Genomic DNA, 19,937 nt, shown 5'->3' on the forward strand with positions numbered 1-19,937 from the left:
TCATTTCAATGTCCATGTGCATAATTCACAGCAAAGATGTGCAATAAAATACTAGTGTGAAGTAGTGACCATAACAATATATTTTGTGAACAGAAGTTCATGCAAAACCTTGCAGAATGTCATCCCTCAAGAATCCCACCTGCAATGACCAGTAATAAAACATTTTTGAGTTTTTTATTCAATTGCATATTGTAAGTTCTTAATTGGAAAAGGAGTAAACAAGACTCTGAAGTTACTGATATGTTTTTGTTAGCTTTCTAAGGCATATGGAGTTACAAATTCTTTACTACCAAATTCATTATTAGTAGAGATGCTGATGTAGAAGAAACAAAGTTTTTCTTTGAAATACTTCCCAACAAATGGTTAATCATATGCCAGAAACTAGTATTGTAGTTCCTTTGAAAGATGAGGGTTCTAGTTTTTGTACTTCATGACGATCACTAGTGTGTCAACCTCTGGCTAATAGTTATTCCAGACCACGAGTCTAATAGAGATGTTTCCATAAAGTGGTTGTAAATCTCGATGTATTTGATACACCACAAGAATCTCACGTATTACCACAATAGTACTCAAAGGCTTAGGGTCAACCTGATTGGGAAGTTGCATGCAGGTTTAGTATGATGACTTGAAGATATGTACCTTGGAGTTGGTTGAATTGCCACTAGGTAAAAATCCAACAGTACTATGGACAAGAACATGGCTCATCGTGTTGCACAAGTCTGTCCACAACAAGAGTGGATAGACCATGAGAAGACTTTAGATCCTATATGGAAGATAGTCACACTTCAATTACCCCTCCCCATAACAGCCTAGTTTGATTGGAAGGTGTATCAAACGGATGTGAAGAGCACCTTCTTGAATGGGGATTTGGACGAGAAGGTCTGCATGGTGCAGTCTGAAATATTTCAAGCAGTTGATAGTAATCATGAGGTTTGCAAGGTAATTAACTCTTCATACAGGCTTATGTAGGCTTCATCGACCTACCACATGAAGATTGATCAGCAATTTTACAATTTTTGCATTCAAAGAAATCTTTCTAACCCAAATACTTATGTCAAAAGCCATTTTGACAATATTGTGATTCTTACTTTCTATGTTGTCAATCTTCCCATCATAGGTAGTAGGAATTGAATGAAATATGATTTATGCTATGCTTTTGACATGACTACTCCAGGCCTCCTACAATATTTGCTAAGGTGTAGAGTTCTCACTAAATAACCATCTTGTTTTCATGGCTTCAGTCAAGTAAGCTACAAATCTTACAAGTATTATATTGCAACATATTATAAGGAAAATAAGCGCATTATATTCAAAGGAATCATATCCATGAATAGTAGCATTACAGTTACACAGCATTGACATAGAAAACTGAAATTGTAAGTTGAACTCAACTAAAAAACAGGAAAAATTGAACCCTAAACACTAAAAAAAGATATTTTCTTTGTTAAAAAACAGTGATATTCAATAACCTGCATTTCAAACACAGGTTATAGAATAACCCACATTTTTTCACCAAAAAGTGAACAACCAATTTGTCCAGGTTAAAGGTATGCCAGTTTGACCCAGGACGGCCCAAGCACAGGGTGCTGATTAAACATGAATCCATGTCAGACTGAAGCGTGTACTATAAACTGGATCACCTTTAAATGCAGGTTATTGAATAATCCATATTTTTTCTCATTTTAAAATAAAACCCCAGTTTGTCCAGGTCAAAGAGGTACCAATTTGACTTAGCATGGCCCAAGCACAGGACACCAATTAAACATGCTTAATCGGGTTTTACTCCTGTTTAATGCTTCTATATATCCACGTCAGACTGAAGTTTGTACTATAAACTTGACAACCTTTAGGAACCAAAATATGCAAGACACGTTGACAAGTATAAGGTAGTTTTTCCAGTGTATCAACTTATATTGTTTTGTCAAGATTCAACTGCGTAAGCTTTTGGACAACTCGGTGACTAATATTTCATGGTTAGTGGTTCACATGAACCCATCTCTCATGAGCATGAATAGCCCACTTGGCACCCATTGCATCTGGTGATGCTCGTAGACGTGAAGCATCAAGACTTCAATATTGCTCCAACTCAAATATGCTTAACCATAGAGTTTTCCTCAAGACAGGTCAACTTAACAGTGATCTTGGGGGAAACCCCATGGTTAAGCATGATTGAATCAAAGTAGTACTGGAATGGGTGACCTCCCAGAAATTTCCAATGCTTCACCCCTATGAGCACCACCTAGACGAATGAATGGTAAGCGGACCATTCGTGCTCATGAAAGATGGGTTCATGTGAACCATTACTCACGAAATATGGGTCAATGCATGAGTTGAACTCAAAAACTATGCAGTTGAATCCTAATAAAACAACATAAATACAGTATATTATCAGTTACAAAAGCATCACTTACATCACAAGAGGTCTCTTGCATATAGCAATTCAAACTTGGAAATAACCTCACAAAGTGGCTGGTAATTTTATGATTTTTATCTATCAATCTATGTAAGGCACAATGAGTCTCATCCCTATTTTCTATGTTCAGATCATCCATGCAAAAGATCTAAGATGAACAGTAAATAATTACTAAAAAGGGGAGATAAGAGGCTCAACATCAGTGAAAGAAAATATTTTTTAAGTGTTTAAATCACACAGGACAATAGAAAGTTTCTTACACGTTTGAATTTATTGACCCAACACACTTACCTCGTGGGTGAAGAAGGCTCCCTTTTCTGCAAAATGTCTTTTTCTGCAACATATAAACAATGACACTAAGGTGAAGAATTCCTCATAAACTAAACGGCATTTCAGGGAAGTGCTACATTAACTGTTTTTTTGTGCCAATAAAACTACTAAGATTAAATAAGAAGCTCAATAAGAGTGTTACTTGTGCTAACAGATAAGCCACTGTATAACTGCTATGGTATAATTCATCTAACTAACCGACTAGACTTTGATAAGTGACATTAAATTAACATAGGTTCTGTTTAACCAATTGGTCCAAAAGCAAAGTTTTATTTCCTTACAGCTGACTAATCTATTCATGAAACGGGCATAAACAGAAGAAATGAGTAATCAAGAAAACATGCTATAAATAGCAGATCTCCAAAATTCATGAACAAAGAATTAATGATCTCCAAGGAATTCTCTAAGCTAATCCAACCTCATAAGTTTGGGAAGTTATGATTTCACTTCAGGCCAGAAGCAGTTGACATAATAAAGTTTCAATTCATTCTAGAGGATTATTTAAGCCTTATGGTTCAAAATATTTCTATCTAGTGATAATGGTCTTAAATTTTCCACCATCTATTATTCTAATATATGATATAGTCTTTGTCCTTTTGTACAGAATACTTTAGAAGTTCCTTGAAACAAGTTTGAGTTACAATGATAAGTAGACTATAACAACACAGTGATGTAAGAAGACCTTGATGTTTACCCTGTTCTGCAATTTCATTTTTACACACTCCAACAAAAGTGGCCATGCCGTAGAATGTATACCATCATGAATCTAAGAACAGTAGTCTTGGTATCATAATGTAAGAAAGGTTATTCAAGGCCTAACAAGCAATGAGAGTCTGTAGTAAGATACTAGCTACAACATTCCCAAGTTCAGGAATGGTTTGCAATATATGCATCACTTTGACTGGTACACTGGTTTGAAGCACTTGCCTTGCAATAGTTTTATCTTACTCAAGTACTCCATTACAATACTTGCCTATTCATCGGAGTGACAGCACTCATTTGCCATGGCATTCTCTGTGTTGACTTTTTCTTTGAGGAGTCTTCCTTCTTCTATACATGGCTCTAGATATGCAGCCTTCTTTGCTTAGGCATGTGTAATAACCTATACTTCCTTGTCATTAACTACATCAATCATGTCGACATTGTAATGGGGGGATGAGTTTTGGGGATAGGGAAACATGGACTTAGATTTGGGGACAACAAGGGGATGATGGTACGAATATAATATAGTACTTGAAAAATTAGTTATAAAAAAATGTATAAGAAAATAAAAGAGCCAACTGTAAAGTACTGAATATTGCATTGAAAATGTTGATATAAGCATGCATATTCAAATTTTCAATACGATGATTACATTAAAGCACAATAGACCAATGCATTAGTGGTCTAATTTGTTGAACATGTGTTGTGATTGATGTCAAAGGAGCTTAGTTGGTGTCAAAGAAGCTCACCATGGAGTCAAATCAGCATGTAATAATATAATATAACCACAACTATCACAATTATTGTTATGCCTATGTCTGAGCATTTGAGTTCCGGAAGTACAGTGACAAGTTGTGGGATCAATGGCAGTATGATTGTAATATCATCTTGTATCTATTCCAATTGTTAGAGGTGATCTAGAAGTATCTGCCGTATGTTACTTAAGTCTGTTCCTTAGATAGTGTGTTAACACTGACAGCTTGTTATGTTTTGCATTCTACCGTAGTTAAGAGTTATGACCTGTGGATTGGAAGGAGAGTAAAGCTACTTATGAAATTTCATATTCTAGAGTTTTAGTGATCAAGCTTCATCAAACAAAAAGTTAGTATTGATAGAATGTTCATTGTGCTATGTTGGCCAACTGATTTGATGTTCCAGTTTGATGTACCAGAGGTTTGTAACATGTGTCGCTGGAGATAGTGTGTGGATGATTGTTGGCACCAGATAAGTCTACATTGAGTAACACATAGCGTGTTCCTTCTTTTGGAGTAATGCATAGGCTTTTGGACTAGGCCTATTACATGTTTGGTTAAAGGTTTATGCTTATGGCCGACTTGCAGATGCAATAATCTTATTCTAGGCCAACAGGTGAATGTAATAATCATTGTAACACATATATATAGTTGATGGGTTCATTCCTACTGCGGTTCTTTAATGTATACATCTGGAAGGTATTGATGTGCAAGTATGTGGGTAATGCTGTGTGACTAGCATCTCAATCATTGTGTGTGATTTTATCAAAAGATCACAAGCACTATGTGAGTAGCATCTTAATCATTATGTGCGGTTTTATCAGAAGATCATATGCATTGTGTGAGTGTTTTAAAGTTTGTTCAAATCAAAAGAAAACTGTGTATTTAGCCTTGATGGTCCGCAATCCATATCTCTTGTATTCTTGGTGGGATTGGAGTCTCACATGCTGAGTTGGTGCTCAAATCTTGGAGTAGGGGATTGGTGTCTCCAATAGGTTGGTGCCTACTTCATATTGTAAGTTCCTTATTATATTCCTTCTTTGTGAGGTTGGATTTAGGTAGTAGATCCAAGCAACTATTCTCACCGTAGTTTTTCCCATTTCGGGTTTCCACGTAAATCTGGTGTTCATTGTGTGGGTGTGTGTTGGCTAAATGCTTTATCATTAAGGAGAGATAGTAATTGTTGCTTTAATGTTTAGGGGTTCATGCTTGAAGAAGTTATTAATGATAATTAATGTTTATTCAAGTTGAAATTGGTATATACTAATTCACCCCCCCACTCCCCGTATATTGGAAATGTTGAATATCAGTATATAATTCAAATTTTCAATATGATGATTTTGAAGCACAATAGGCCAATTCCTTAGTGTTCTAACCACCCTCCTCACATGCTATCACAAATCCCTCATCATTGGAATCATTGAAAGTGGAACCATCTAGCTAAAACTACTACAAATGGACACCAAACAACCTTGCTTGTGCCTGATACTTGTCAACTTGCTTTGGCTCCTTTAGCTCTACATCCCACCATGCTTCTAGAATCTCTTTGTATCTAAGCATGTTGGAACCCATGAGACAATGTGCTATGTCCAACTACAAGCTTCTTCGCTTTCCTAGACGTAAGTATATTCCTCTATTATGGTAGTTTAATGATGAGTCACCAGGTTTGAGTTCGAGTTCGAGTTCGAATTCGCCAACAATAAAATTCGAATGGAATACGGGAGGAGAAAAAAATTCAAAACAAAAAATCGTTATTATATTCGCTTTATATAAGTTTGATTTTTTTTTAAATATAAATAATATATCTACAAAATTTTCAGAATTAATAATATTAAATTTGTTTAATTTAATTTAGATTTATTAAATTTTATATATTAATAATTAATAAAATCTAAATTAACTACTCTAAAATATTAAATTTTCAATATATTAAAAATATTTAAAAAGTTTGATTAAATAATAATATAAAATTATATTATACTAAATATATAATATATTTAATAATGTCCTTCGAAGTTTGAAGAGTTTATTTGAGGGCAAGGAAACAAAATTGTTTTTTGCAGGCAAAGGCACAATGTATTTATCAGAAAGCAATGTAAAAATTAAAACAAGGCAGCAGCCTTTCCCGATACAGTCGTCTCCAACCTTTCCAGCATTGTGTTTGCCTACAGCCCCCAAAGACTTCAACGATGGCCGTCATACCTCCAAACGGCAACTGTCAAGAGGTCATCCATTGACAGAAAAAACCCTTGCCCGTTCTCCGAAAAATTTAAGCCAAATTTTGACAAATTTAATATGTCTTTTACAAGTTCGTCAAATTTCGAATCTGAAGCCAAAAATTCATCAAATGCGATGACATAGGTTTAATGTATGTTTTGGAGTGAATGGTTACAATTATGGCCTTGTAAATGTGGTTGTCTTATTGGGCAAAAAACAATACCTTGGTAGTGCCCAAAGTTGAATATTTTTACATATTCAAGTTTCTCCTAAAATGTTATGTAGTTTCAAAAAAAAGGCACCTTATTTTGAGTCCATTTGCAAAAGTTATGACTTCTAGAAGATGGAAGCTAAGATGAGTATTGAAAGTGTGGTTTGGCAACTAACTTGTGGTAGTTAAGAAACCATCCATTGTATTAGGGATGATTTCAAAACCACCAATCTAATGAAAAAGATGATATTGGCCAAATTGATTATGATTATAATAATAGTTTGTCTAGTCTTCATGCCTTTCTATGTATTTACTCTTCTCTATCTTTCATTGGAGTAATTCATCACCATTTTGGGAGCATCAATTGGAGCAAGCTTCAATTATTTATAGCCATGGCAAAAGTGGCACTAAGATCCATAAAGCACTTAATCATGGAATAAAGATATCCCTCTATTTGGAGATACTAAACTTCAATATTCTTGACACCCTAAAATCTCTCAAACATTGCTTGATAAACTCAAAATAGAACTCATGTGCAAAAATGGAGTGACCAATGAGATTGGCATGCCAGATGCTACAATGACTAGGCTAATAACAACAACAGTCTCAGGTTCCCCTATATCCACCCTCTACTCATGCTCCAAAGCAAGAGCTTCTTTTGCTTTACTTTCCCCCAAATATACAACCTCTTCTTCCTCTTGATCCCCACCTAGTCTTGGAGCAAGTTATACATCTAAATGCCATATTTCTTCATCTTCTCAATAAAACTCTTCGATCAATTCTACATTAACATTACAAAAATCAATCTCCAATATTGTATGTTTAAAAATAAGATTAGTGTACTAGACTAAGTTTTCAAATACCTTTTGATTCATTCTAAGGGATCCTATGGCATATTGAAAACTCAAAATGAAAACCCAAAAATTCACACAACCTTAACTTTTATGGCTGGAAACTAATGAAACTCGCGAATGCCCAGCACAATCGGTAACTTGGGATTAACACAATGTTTTTTCTTTATTGAACCCCTAGCACACTATGTCCAAAATCCAAACTAATAAAAAAAATTCCAAAATAAAATCTCTAGAGAAATATAATAGGGTAACTTGTGAGAACCCATGAGCGCTCCATCAACCTCGATAGTCATATAACTGTTGACTTGGTGGTCAGCACCTCCTTGGGGACTCGTGGCATGGCTTAACCACCTCCCATGGGTTAGGTTAAATCTGGCGTTTGTATCGGACGTTGATAGTTTGATCTTTTGGCACAACCGCAAACAATTCCAACAATTGGTATCAGAGCCTTGGGTCATAGGTTAAATCTAGCATTTGTATATGATGTTGATCTTCATTCTCTAAGCAAGGAATGAGTTAGTTTATCGTTTCTTATTCACTTCAAAGATCAACCTTTCTATCATCATGCTTGAGGCATGGATTTTAGCAAGTCATTGATTGATCATCGTCACTCACCTTCAACATCAAGATCACTTCACCCAATTCACTTCAAGGCATCTTCATTATCATTCCTCAAGGCATTGGGATAGCATCATTCTTACTCATCATTGCCTTAAAAGTTCTTCAAACCTTGGACCTCCACAAGTCGTGGATTCTAGCAACTCAAGGATATAAGTTTTCACTCACCCTCCTAGGTCGTGAATTTTAGCAACTTGAAGATAAAAGTTTTCACTCGCCATTCTAGGTCGTGGATTTCAGCAACTCAAGGATAAAAGTCTCCTAGGTCATGGATTTGAGAAACTCGAGGATAATTCACTCGGATTTCATCACTCACTGATTTCACCAAGTGTAGAGTGACTTGTTCATAGGGTTGACTTGGTGTTTCTTTCCTTTCATCATCTCTTAGACCTTGAACCATCTTCATCAAGCACTTCCTCATCTTTACCTATGGTCATCCACCTATTCACTTGACTGTTCATCACACCTAAGACTCACCTTGACTTGACCTAGAGGTTGCATTGTGAAGCATCACCCAATGACTACCTTGATTGCCACCTATCACTTGACTCTCACCTATCACTTGAGCACTTAGAGCTGAGAAGACTCCAAACTAGTCTAGAGGGGGACCTGACTACTACTAGACTGCCTCGCTTGATCACATCTTGACGACAAATGCATTACATCCCTTCACAAGCAAAAGGTTAAAGATAACAAAATTATTGCCAAACTAGACGACTAAGCTAAGACAACTACGCTAGAAAGCAAAAAGTAGGGGGGGGGGGGGGGGGACATTTGTAGTGGGGCGATGTGTGAAAACGTCACAACAATTATAACTAGCATTTTGATAATTTATAACATTTATTATTATTTATACACACTACATTTAAAATGAAATAACAAAATTAGTTTTTTCTTTGTTTTAACAATCAGTACACTATTATTTACCTCCTGATTTCTTGCCGAGTTTCTCCCATTTTGAAATTGGATAATTAGATTCCATTTATACCTTTACAAATATCATGTAAATGGAATGCTAATATAGTCAAGAGAACCAATATAAATGTGGTATACATGGCAATTTGTGCATTGGAAGAAGATAGATGTGATGGCTTGCCTTACGAAGCCATGTTAATATTCTGATCACAGCACTCTTAACACTTTAGTTCAAAATTACAAAGGAAAACAACTGCAACTGATAAAAGTCTTGCCAAGGAAACTAAAAGCAAAACTCCAGAAAAACGCTTCAATTTGGAAATAATTCACTTAAGATCGAGTCTGTTATAAGAGAGAATGTGACTTAAGAATCTTGATGGCAAGCCATTCATTACATCTCATTTAAAACCATTGCTCCCAATAATTCCCATAAATTTGGAAGCCTTCAGCCACTTACCCACAAGATGTTCTTTGTGAACTTGGAGCATTTGATGCATATAAGCATTCTTTGCTAAGAGTGCTGAGAGGCCGAGAAGCCAAGAAACATGATAATATGAGAGTAACCTGGGTAAACCCTTGGTTAATTCAAGAGTTTTTATTAAAGAACAAGCTCTACTTGAAGTATCAGAAAAATTAAATGATTTGCGATCACATGCATTAGGAGGCCAAGGCTGAGAAAAAATGTGAGAAATATTGTTTTTAATAAACACTTAGACAGAACAAAATCTTCACTGATGAACCAAAGAGTCCAAGAGACTGTGGATTATGACAGTTGTCATATTGATGGGTTCTCAGGCTCTTTACCTCCTCGTGTAAAAGCAACAGTTGAACCCTAAAGTCACAATAACCCAAGATAAGCTTAAGTACAAGAATAATGTGAAACAAACTTAGCAAAGACAAATGAAATAAAATTAAGCCAAACAAAGGACAGATTAAAGCCACATGAATAAATCTCTAGAATCTAGGAAAAACACACAACTCTTTACTAACTAAATAGGAAGCTTAAAGACCCGAAGAATTTGAGGAGAAATACCAGAAATTTTTCAAGAAAAAGTAGAAGTCTCAAAGGAAAAAGTGACAAAAGTAGCGTTTCTCAAGTATCTAAGACGGGGGACCACAAGAACATGGGGACATAGTTTCAAGGATAAATTTTACCAAATTTTGGGGATGAAATAGGGATGACTATTTAAATAACCTCAACAAACTAAATACAATTAATATTTAAAAAAAGTATATGTAATAAGCTAAATTCACAATGGCAACTCTCCCCCTTTACCTTTTCAACAAGTTTTAGAATTTTTTCCTTAAAAACTACTTTTTTCAATCTTAATGAATCAAATAGAGCAGCTTGTCCAATTTTGGAAAAGGGAGATATCCCTCCAAGGTTGCTAGTCCCAAAGACATTCAAGATACCACTTAGAGCCCTAGAGATACGTCCCCATGGAATGTTGCACAAAAGCAGACAAATCAAAGATTTAACATCCACCAAAGATTAATAAGAATTGCAAGAATTTGGCTTTGAATTTGCAAAATGGCCCCAATTTGGAAAATTAGATTGTTGGGTACAACATGGTGATATATTTTAGTAACAATTTCATTGGCATCCCAAAAGAAGCCCGAACTCTTTCTCAAAGTCCCTTTGCTACTTCTCCCACAAACATCTTTCTATTAGAAATACATTTATGAACCAATCAATGGTCACTCCAATAAGTGTGGCTAGGAATGATCACAACCAATGGCATCATCACTTCACCCATTGGCCATCCAAATAGTTATATTTTGCAATGACACACTAGATTCAAACTCTTCTCCTTGAGAATTATTGATTTGGACGTTACTTTGCTCTCTCAACATTATCAAACACATCTAATAACTCAAGCCTTCCTATGGTCTCAACAATCCATACCCCATTGCAATCACCTTCAAACTTCTTTTGCTCCAATCTTACTTGTCCTAGTGTCTTTGGCTCGATTTCCTCCAATGGCAATTCTTTGGTGCCGCGAATATTGTTTTTGTATCCTTCTCTCTCTTCTTCCACAAAGGATTCTTCAAACTCCATCTATGAATAGAGACTTCCCTTGGTTGGAGGTGGCTCTCCATCAACTTAGCAAATTCAACTGATTCTTCTACAGTGGCTCTCGACCTAACTTGGTAGATAAGATCAGCACTTCCTTCTTTAGGAAGTAGAAGTTGCCTAGCAACTTCAATCCACTCTTCTTCCATGAGTGTGGAATTTTTGCTAAAGTCAACTAGATTATTTGATTTCTTCATTCACAATTATGACTTAGCTTGTGCTTATGCTTTGGCATTCACTTCAACTTTGATTTGCATTTCAGTTTTGAGATTATTTTGATTGATTTCTAAAGTTAATAGTTACATGTGCCTCCTTCATTCTTGTTCCACTAGTCTAAGAGATAACCTTATTTCACAATCCACCACTTGACCATGTTGTTGTCTTTTCCTGCCTTTATTCAAGCTTAGTGCTAGTAAACTCTTGGGGTACAACATTGTTATTCACTCCTAACAATGCCCTTCTTCATAACATTGGCTTCATGTTCTCTTTTGACTCGAAGATGTGTTGTGACGTATTCACACATCGCCCCATTGCAAATGGGGACCCCTGCTTTTTGCCTTCTGGGGTGTGTTTTCTAGGTCTTTTAGGGTTTTGTCTTTTAGCCTTTTCTTTTCGAGTGTCGCCAAGGGGATCACTAGGATGGCAGGCTCTGCTTGAGCCGAGGTGAGTCTTTGGGGCCCTAGAATTAGGGTTTCTTTGAGAGTCTTCCTTAGGGCCTGGTTTTGCTCTTGTTGCTAATTGTGTCTTGCTTGGTGAGTGAGTATCATCCTTGAAGGTCTGAGTTAGGTCAAGTTGGTGAGTGATAAAGTCTGGAATGTCATCCTGATCTTCAAATGCCCTGAAATTTGGCTAAGTCTGGAATGTCCTGATCCTGAAATTTGAATAAGTCTGGAAAACTGAAGAATCCTCCAAAAACTAGATTTTGCAATATAACTCCTGGAGGTCCGAAACCACTCTCAAACATCCTGACCGTATATATGGAATATAACCTAAAGTATAAGAAAGAATAAATGTTATATTCCATAAAATAATCCTGACGGAGAGTCCAAAATGTCAAATTTCGCTCCTGACCCTTCCAAAGGGTCCAGAGCGAAATTCTCCATAAGACATTCTACTTTGACCAAAACCTAGAACTAACGCATTCCCAGGCTTGAATGAAGGTAAAAACGCTTGTTTGAATGAAGAAATGTGAAAATGAAGTCAGGATCTTGGCCAAGAATAGGGATTTCGCTCCTGACCCTTCTAAAGGGTCCAGAGCGAAAATCCTTGAAGACCTCAAATTCTCACTTATCAAGGCCAAATTTCTAGTTCCTAAGGCATGTTTGGAGGTATTTTTGAATGTTCTAGCCTTGTCAAGATTGAAAGATGAAGGATTTTAGTCAAGAAGATGAATTTCGCTCCTGACCCTTCTAGAGGGTCCAGAGCGAAATTCTTGAAAACACTCATTTTTCCTTTAGCAAGAGTCAAGACCAAGGTGGAGATGCATAAGGAAGGATCTATGTTTGCCTCCCAGAGAGGATGAAAATCGGAAAAGTCAAGGATCCAACCCAAAACATGATTTTCGCTCCTGACCCTTCCAAAGGGTCCAGAGCGAAAATCTTTGTAGCTCTCATTTCCTTTCAAATTTTGACTAAGTGTTGGTTTCTAGGGCATGTTGGGGGATGAATTGGTATGTTCTTGCCTTGAGATGGAGTTGATTGATTTTGAAGAACAAGATTTTGGCCTAAAGGAGAATTTCGCTCCTGACCCTTCCAAAGGGTCCAGAGCGAAATTCATCATAAACTTCATTTGCTACCTTGGTTGACCTTGAAACCTTCTTCCTCAGGTGGAAAATGATCTAATTTTGCTTCTTGAAGTGGTTTGAAGTTTGAAAAGTGAGTAATCTAGCCTAGAATGAGATTTTCGCTCCTAACCCTTCCAAAGGGTCCAAAGCAAAAATCTTCCTAAAGCTCATTTCCTCCCTAGTTTGACCAAATTTTGATTTGCAGAGCATCTTGAAAGGAAGGATGGACGTGTTTGGACTTTGGAAATGTGTGAGAGCTTTGAAAAAATCAAGGATTCTAGCCAAGAAGGTGAATTTCACTCCTGACCCTTCCAAAGGGTCCAGAGCGAAATTCCTTGCAAGCCTATTCTTTTGACCTTGTTTTGGCTTAAGACCTTATCCCTTGGGTGAAGAATGATGTCTAGTTGTCTTCTAGAGTGGATTGGAGTTGAAGAAATGGAGAATCAAGCCAAGAATGAGATTTTCTCTCCTGACCCTTTCCAGAGCGAAAATCCTCCTAGACCTCATTTCTTTCCTTATTTGACTTAAATTTGATGTCCAAGGCATGATGAGAAGGAGAATGAACATGATCTTGCCTTTAAGAGTGTTTGGTAGCTATGAAACTGAAGGATTTTAGCCAAGAAAGGAAATTTCGCTCCTGACCCTTCCAAAGCGTCCAGAGCAAAATTCCTTACAAGCCTACTTTTTGACCTTTCTTAGGCTTAAAACCTTGTTCCTAGGGCGAAGAGAGATGAGATTTTACCTTGCAATGAAGTTTCAAGTTGAAAGAATGATGATTTTTGGTCAAGAATGAGATTTTCACTCCTGACCCTTCCAAAGGGTCCAGAGCGAATTTTCTCAAAACCTATCTTTTCCCTCAAATTTATGCCAAGTCTAGTGTGGGTCAAGATTAGAGGTGTCTTTAGGCATGTCCTTGAATGGTCAATAATTATCAAGTTTGAAGGAATTGAGCCAAATGATGAAAATCGCTCCTAACCCTTCCAAAGGGTCCAAGGCGAAAATTCTTCAAACACCTATTTTCCCTTGCAAAATCAAGTCAAACTTGGGTTGGACATCAGAGGAGAAGTGTTTTCTAGCCTTTTGAGGTGAATTCAACTTGAAATGATGGAAGAATAAGCCTAAATTAAGAAATTCGCTCCTGACCCTTCCAAAGGGTCCAGAGCGAATTTTCTCTAAATCACCTTTTTTCCCAATTTTGTGCCAAGCCAAGTGCTGACTAGGGCGAGTTTTGATGGGAGAGGTCCTCAAGAATGACTTTGACTTAGCAATGATTATCAAACTTGAAGAAATTGAGCCAAAAAGTGATTTTCGCTCTTGACCCTTCCAAAGGGTCCAGAGCGAAAATCTTAAAACCACCTATTTTCCTTGCAAGTCTAGTCAAACGTTAGGTTTTCATGGCTTGGATGGGTGCGAGGAGACATGTTCTTGCCTTTTGAAGTTAATTGGTGTTGAAAAATGATGCAAATTTGCCCAAACCAAGGATTTCGCTCCTGACCCTTCCAAAGGGTCCAGAGCGAAAATCTTAGGATCACCTACTTTCTTTGCAAGACAAGTCAAAATTTTGATTTTTATGGCCTAGTTAGGAGTGAGGCAATGTGTCCTTAGTCTTGGAGGTGAATTCAAGTTGAAATGATGGAGGAATGAGCCTAAAACAAGATTTTCGCTCCTAACCCTTCCAAAGGGTCCAGAGTGAAAATCCTAAAACCCATCATTTTCTCTAAAATTTGTGCCAAGCCAAGCTTAGACGTAGGTAAGATAAGCCCTTAAGATTGCCTTTGAATGGATTTTGGCCACCAAAAATGTAGATTTTGAGCTAAGACAAGGATTTCGTTCCTGACCCTTCCAAAGGGTCTAGAGCGAAATCCTAGATAGGTCCTGTTCCTGGCTAAGTTTTTGAGCGAATTCTCCTTTTTGGGCCTTATGAAGATCAAACCAATGTTGCCAAGTTGAGGAGTGGATTCGATATGAGGGAGTCCAGATGAAGTGAAGTGGAGGAAGTGAAATTGAGTGTGAATAAGCAAGCAAAAATTGAAATTCGCTCCTGACCCTTCCAAAGGGTCCTAAGCAAAATTCTTCATCTACCTATTTCCTCCTTGTGTCAAGTCAAGACTTGGAGTCCTAAGGCGTAGTTGGGATGGAAGGATGTTACTTAGCCTTGCAAGATAGATTGGAGTGAAGAAAATGAAGGATCAAGGTTAAAACTTGAATTTCGCTCCTGACCCTTCCAAAGGGTCCAGAGCGAAATTCCCAAAATCACCTAGTTTGCCCATGAGGAAGGTCAAGTTGTGGACTCCTAGCCTTTGGTGAGGAAAAGGATAGCGTATGCTTGCCCTGGACGACATTTTGGGGTAGAGACATGATGGAATTTTTCCAAAAATGCAAAATTCGCTCCTGACCCTTCCAGAGGGTCCAAGGCGAAATCTTTTGAAACTACTATTTTTCACCTTGTTTGGGCCAGGCAAGGAGCTGGTTGTGAGGTGACATTGAAAAGAGGTCCAAGTTGGCCAGGATTGCTAATTTCGCTCCTGACCCTTCCAGAGGATCCAAGGCGAAATTCTTATAGGGCCTATCCCTGGAAAGAGTCTTGAACTAACTTCATTTTAATATCTTTTGTTAATGATTTAAGGTGTGAAATACTATGTTGAAATGAATTTATTATGTCCTTAATCATCTTTTGATTTGTTTTTGCAAATGAAAGAAGATCAAGCCAAGACAAGGATGACCTTCTCCAGTCCAGCATTTGAAGGAAAGGTACACCATCCATCCTGCACATCAAAGACAAAGGAGGTTAAAGCAAGGGTTCATTGAAGAAGCAGACAATTCCAGAAGAGTTAACTAAAGTTAGCTTCTTAGCATCATCAAATTGAATATCTACCAAGTTGCAAGTGTCAGACAAGGTGGCATCCCAGTCATCACTCCTCATGTCGGATTGGTCCACCCTAGCGTGTCCAGATTCAATGTACCTGGCTCATCAAAATGGCACAAACTTTGATGTACCTACCTTGGTTATCCATTGGTCGATTATTCCAGAGAAGACATGTGTCCAAATAATGCAATTATTTCATTGGTCAAAATTGAGTTTGTTGTAACAAACCCTAATTAGGGTTTTCATTGTAAAATCTTGGCCATTGATCTCAAGTTGATCTGAGCCATTGAATTGTATTGAGGGCACTATATAAGCCGTGGCTCCTCATTTGTAATGGCTAATGGTTAGCTAATAGACAATAGGGAGAAAATAGTTGATAGTCAGTGAATAGGTAGTAGAATAGCAGATAGAATAGCAATTAGAGTAGACTAGGAAGAGAAGACAAGACATTGTTGCCTTAATTGTAAAGGCTTCTTTTTCATTGAAGATATGTTGCAATATGTCGTTTCGTTGCAATATGCATGGTCTCTTGTTGAATCTTCATTTTAGATGATAGATAATTAAATTGAATGAAAGAAGTCGTTGAATGCACCTGTGTGGAATCCCTATAATCCATACCACTAACCTCTTACTGATTGTAAATGCGCCCTACGTGGTCAACTGGCATAAAATGAGCTTAATCTCAAGTCGTCACACGTCTATTGTTCATGCATTAACTTGAATGATGATCGATATCTGATGGTGTCCGATTTGAATATATTTGAAGCATCCCCCAGAAGATCGCACTGAGTTGGTGTTGAATTGTTCAACTTGATGGTGAGACCCAACCCAGTAGGACTCCACCTAGTCGTTCATCCATCTTCTCGCATTCTAGGTAGTAGAGTAGACGTCCTGAACCCTGCATCTTTTCTCATTTGTTTGTCTTCCAATTAGTTAATAGGACCTGTGATTCCAGCAAATCAGATGTTTAGGTCGTCAAGTGTAAGTCCCCTTGTGATTCCAGCAAAATCACATCATACCACAGAGAGCTTATCCACACATAGAGATCCTACATAACAGAACCTTGGAGTTACTCCAACTGATCCTTCAGCGAGATCTTCAGCAGTCAGGAACTTTGTTCAAGAGAGGATAAGATATTTCGGTATTTTATTCTGTGTTTGCATGTGCATAAAAAACACATCAACAAGATGTTGTAAGATTATAGTGTCTTTCTAGGGATCTAGCCAATTTATCTAGTAGTTGATCAACTTGTTTAGTTACAATCAAGTTACCCCAAATGGAAACTAAGTACTTAGTTTGTATTTGATTCTTCACTAACTTGCTCTTGAACCATAGTTCCCACAAGTACCTAAGGTCTTGAATAAGCTTATATTCTCTGTCTTTGTGCATTGGATGATACTTGTATATGCTGGTCCATTTACTCCTACTTTTCCATCTTGCTGTGTCATCGTAAATAATTGTTGTCAATTGTAATTTTCTTCTAGTCTGACCTAACTTTGCAAAGCCAACAGCACTAGATGTAATATAGTGTAATTTTACACTACCAATGCAACATAATAAAAAAAGTGAAACAATTCATACCAGATTTGATTGTTTGAGATTATAATAATTAATGTTTTATTAAGGGTAGTGCTAAATAAAACAATACAATTTGGAGAGGACTGTACATAAATCAATGCACTTCCCTGACGGCAGAAATTCTTTTCAAAGAGCCAACAAGTGTCAGTTACTGCCGAGCCATGACAATTGGGTTAACTGTTTACAACTATTTACTTACCATCTTTGGCCAGCAATTAGATAACAAAATGAGTCAGCTGTACAAGTATTAACATAATGTAAAATTATATTGTTTACATATGCCTACATAAATATTCTCAATCACAAAAAAAAAATTGTGAAAAAAAGATGGATGGTGAACATGCAGGTCAGTTCATAATCATAATGCTCATTCAAACCCCAAGGATTCCATCTAACACGCATGCAAAGCCACACAATCAAATGAGTAGGAAAAAAATGTACTTGTGCACTGGGAAACTTAAACTAAAACAGAAGATGTAGCCTATCATACCTTTCATTTCATCACGTGGCTTGTCCCTCAAATCACCCAATTGTTTTCTTTTGCCAAGGATATGCTGTCTCATCCTTGCATCAAAATCTGCCTCATCCTCATCACTATAGCCATCTACATCAGACAACGCTTTCTTGTCCCCCTTTTTCAAAGAACCAATCTTATTTGCATTGAGAGCTTCTCTTACTGATGTTTGTAATTCCTTCTTCCTTATTGACTCCAAAGAATCCTGCATGCATTGAATTCCTAATTTTTTACAACATTTTAAGAACAATGCTCTTGGAGGTTTCTCAACATATTTGATGCACACAAATAAAAATAAAAAAATTTAGGGGAATGGGGGGAGTGAAATGATAGGCAAAAGAAACAGTTTCCCATGAAAACAATCGAAGGCAGGAACAGCACAGAGCAAGGTCAGAGGAAGACAGGAGGCAGATTCCATTGAAAAATGACAGTCTTAATACATAATCAAACAAAAGGATTACATTGTAGATTACATCTATGACTATATCAAAAGTTGCAAGAATGCTTTATTTTATCAGAAATACAGTCTCATTAATCTAACAAGATCCATCTGAAAGGTTAAAAAAAAGTTTCTGACTGTCATATTCTTGTTGCTAAAAGAAAAACTAAAGCTTTAGATGATGGGCAGTAAAATTCCCAAATAAATGTTTCTAACACACACACACACACACACACACACACAAATAATATGCAACAGTGCATTCACACTCAAATAATATACATGGGCAATGAAAGGATCCAACAAATATGGTAATGTCAGGAATGTGATCCACTCTAGATGCATGAGCGTGTATACTAGTCAAAGGAACTGTAAGATAATCTCAAGCAAAATGTGAAAAGGAAAAGAGATACATTATCAATAATCCCAACAGCAAAAATGTCACTACTCTTCAAGTCTCTAATAATCACTAAATCTGGTGTGAACTCCTACGGATGTACACCACTATGTGAAAACTGATAGATGGAAAGGTGATTTATTGACAATGAACACAAAATACAGCATTGAATGTGCTGTCTCCAATATCAATAGTTCCTTTCCCACAAACACTCATATATGTGTTGTTTCCCATCAGGATGTGTAGTTAAATACAAGATTCAAATATGCATACCCTGTGATGAAGCCATATTATGTGACACTCCTGAATTAAGAAGCCATCTCCCCACTGAAGACTTGTTGAAAAAAAGATTGTGTTACCTTACATCTTTTCTTTCCCATTTGCCACTCAAGTTGTCTTTGATAGTGAAGATGAAAATGATGTGGAAGAAGATGCACCAGATGACAAAGACAAAGGCAATTGGATATTGTTCATTTGAAGGAAGTGTTTTAAATCATCAATTTGTTTTGCATAACACTGATGCTCATCATGTCCCTGTTTTTCGCAATATGCACATTTGGGTCCCTCCTTCCTAGATGATTCTCCCTAAGAAGAGGAAGAGGAATCAAGAGTAGCTTGTGACGGTGATTCCTTTGCTTGTTCATTGTTCTTTAAGTCCTTTTTTCTGTTTCTTTTCTTTGCTGTTTAAAGCCTTGTGACCTTTTGTGCTTTGATTAGCAATAAGAGCTCAAAGACTTAAAAGTTCCCATCTGTAGCTGTTTACGGGTGTTTTATGACCACACCAACACACAATAAAAAACCAAGGCATCTTATCCTCTCTTGAGCAAAACCTCATGTATGCTAAGATTGCAAAAGATCATACAAGTGACTCCAAGGTTCTTCTTTGTCAGATCTTGATGTGTGAATAAGATCAGTAGTCGTTGTGATATGCTGGTAACACAAAGGGACTTACGTTTAAATCATTCTTCACTTCTTCTGCAATGTTGGCTGGAACTTTTTCATCGGATATTGCAATCTTGTGATGCTTCTTCTTTGAACGGACACAACTAAAATGAACTGAAATTAAAAGGGGAAAGGGTTAGAGAAACCTAATTCTAATCCTAAGGACAATGATATCAATGCACATGGCTCTAATGGACAAAATCCAAATAAACCAAGTTTTGGTTCACCAAGATCAACTACAACTCCACAAGAACTGGTGCAATCTTCCAAGGGTTATGCAATGAATTTTCATATCATAATGAATGCCATCATAACAAACAATGCACATTCAA

General features: G+C 37.0%; 1 protein-coding gene across 1 annotated transcript in view; it reads right to left on the reverse strand.

Moving 5' to 3' along the window:
* LOC131051270 (peptidyl-prolyl cis-trans isomerase CYP57) overlaps nucleotides 1–19,937 on the reverse strand; it is a 134,041-nt gene that overhangs the window by 40,588 nt on the left and 73,516 nt on the right. The window contains exons 6-7 of the mRNA XM_057985704.2: nucleotides 17,804–18,032; nucleotides 2,705–2,747 (exon numbers count right to left, since the gene is read on the reverse strand). Of these exons, the coding sequence (XP_057841687.2) occupies nucleotides 2,705–2,747; nucleotides 17,804–18,032 (272 nt within the window). The remainder of the gene's footprint in view (nucleotides 1–2,704; nucleotides 2,748–17,803; nucleotides 18,033–19,937) is intronic.

The sequence above is a fragment of the Cryptomeria japonica genome, chromosome 9 (assembly GCF_030272615.1).
Source record: "Cryptomeria japonica chromosome 9, Sugi_1.0, whole genome shotgun sequence".
Lineage (NCBI taxonomy): Eukaryota > Viridiplantae > Streptophyta > Pinopsida > Cupressales > Cupressaceae > Cryptomeria > Cryptomeria japonica.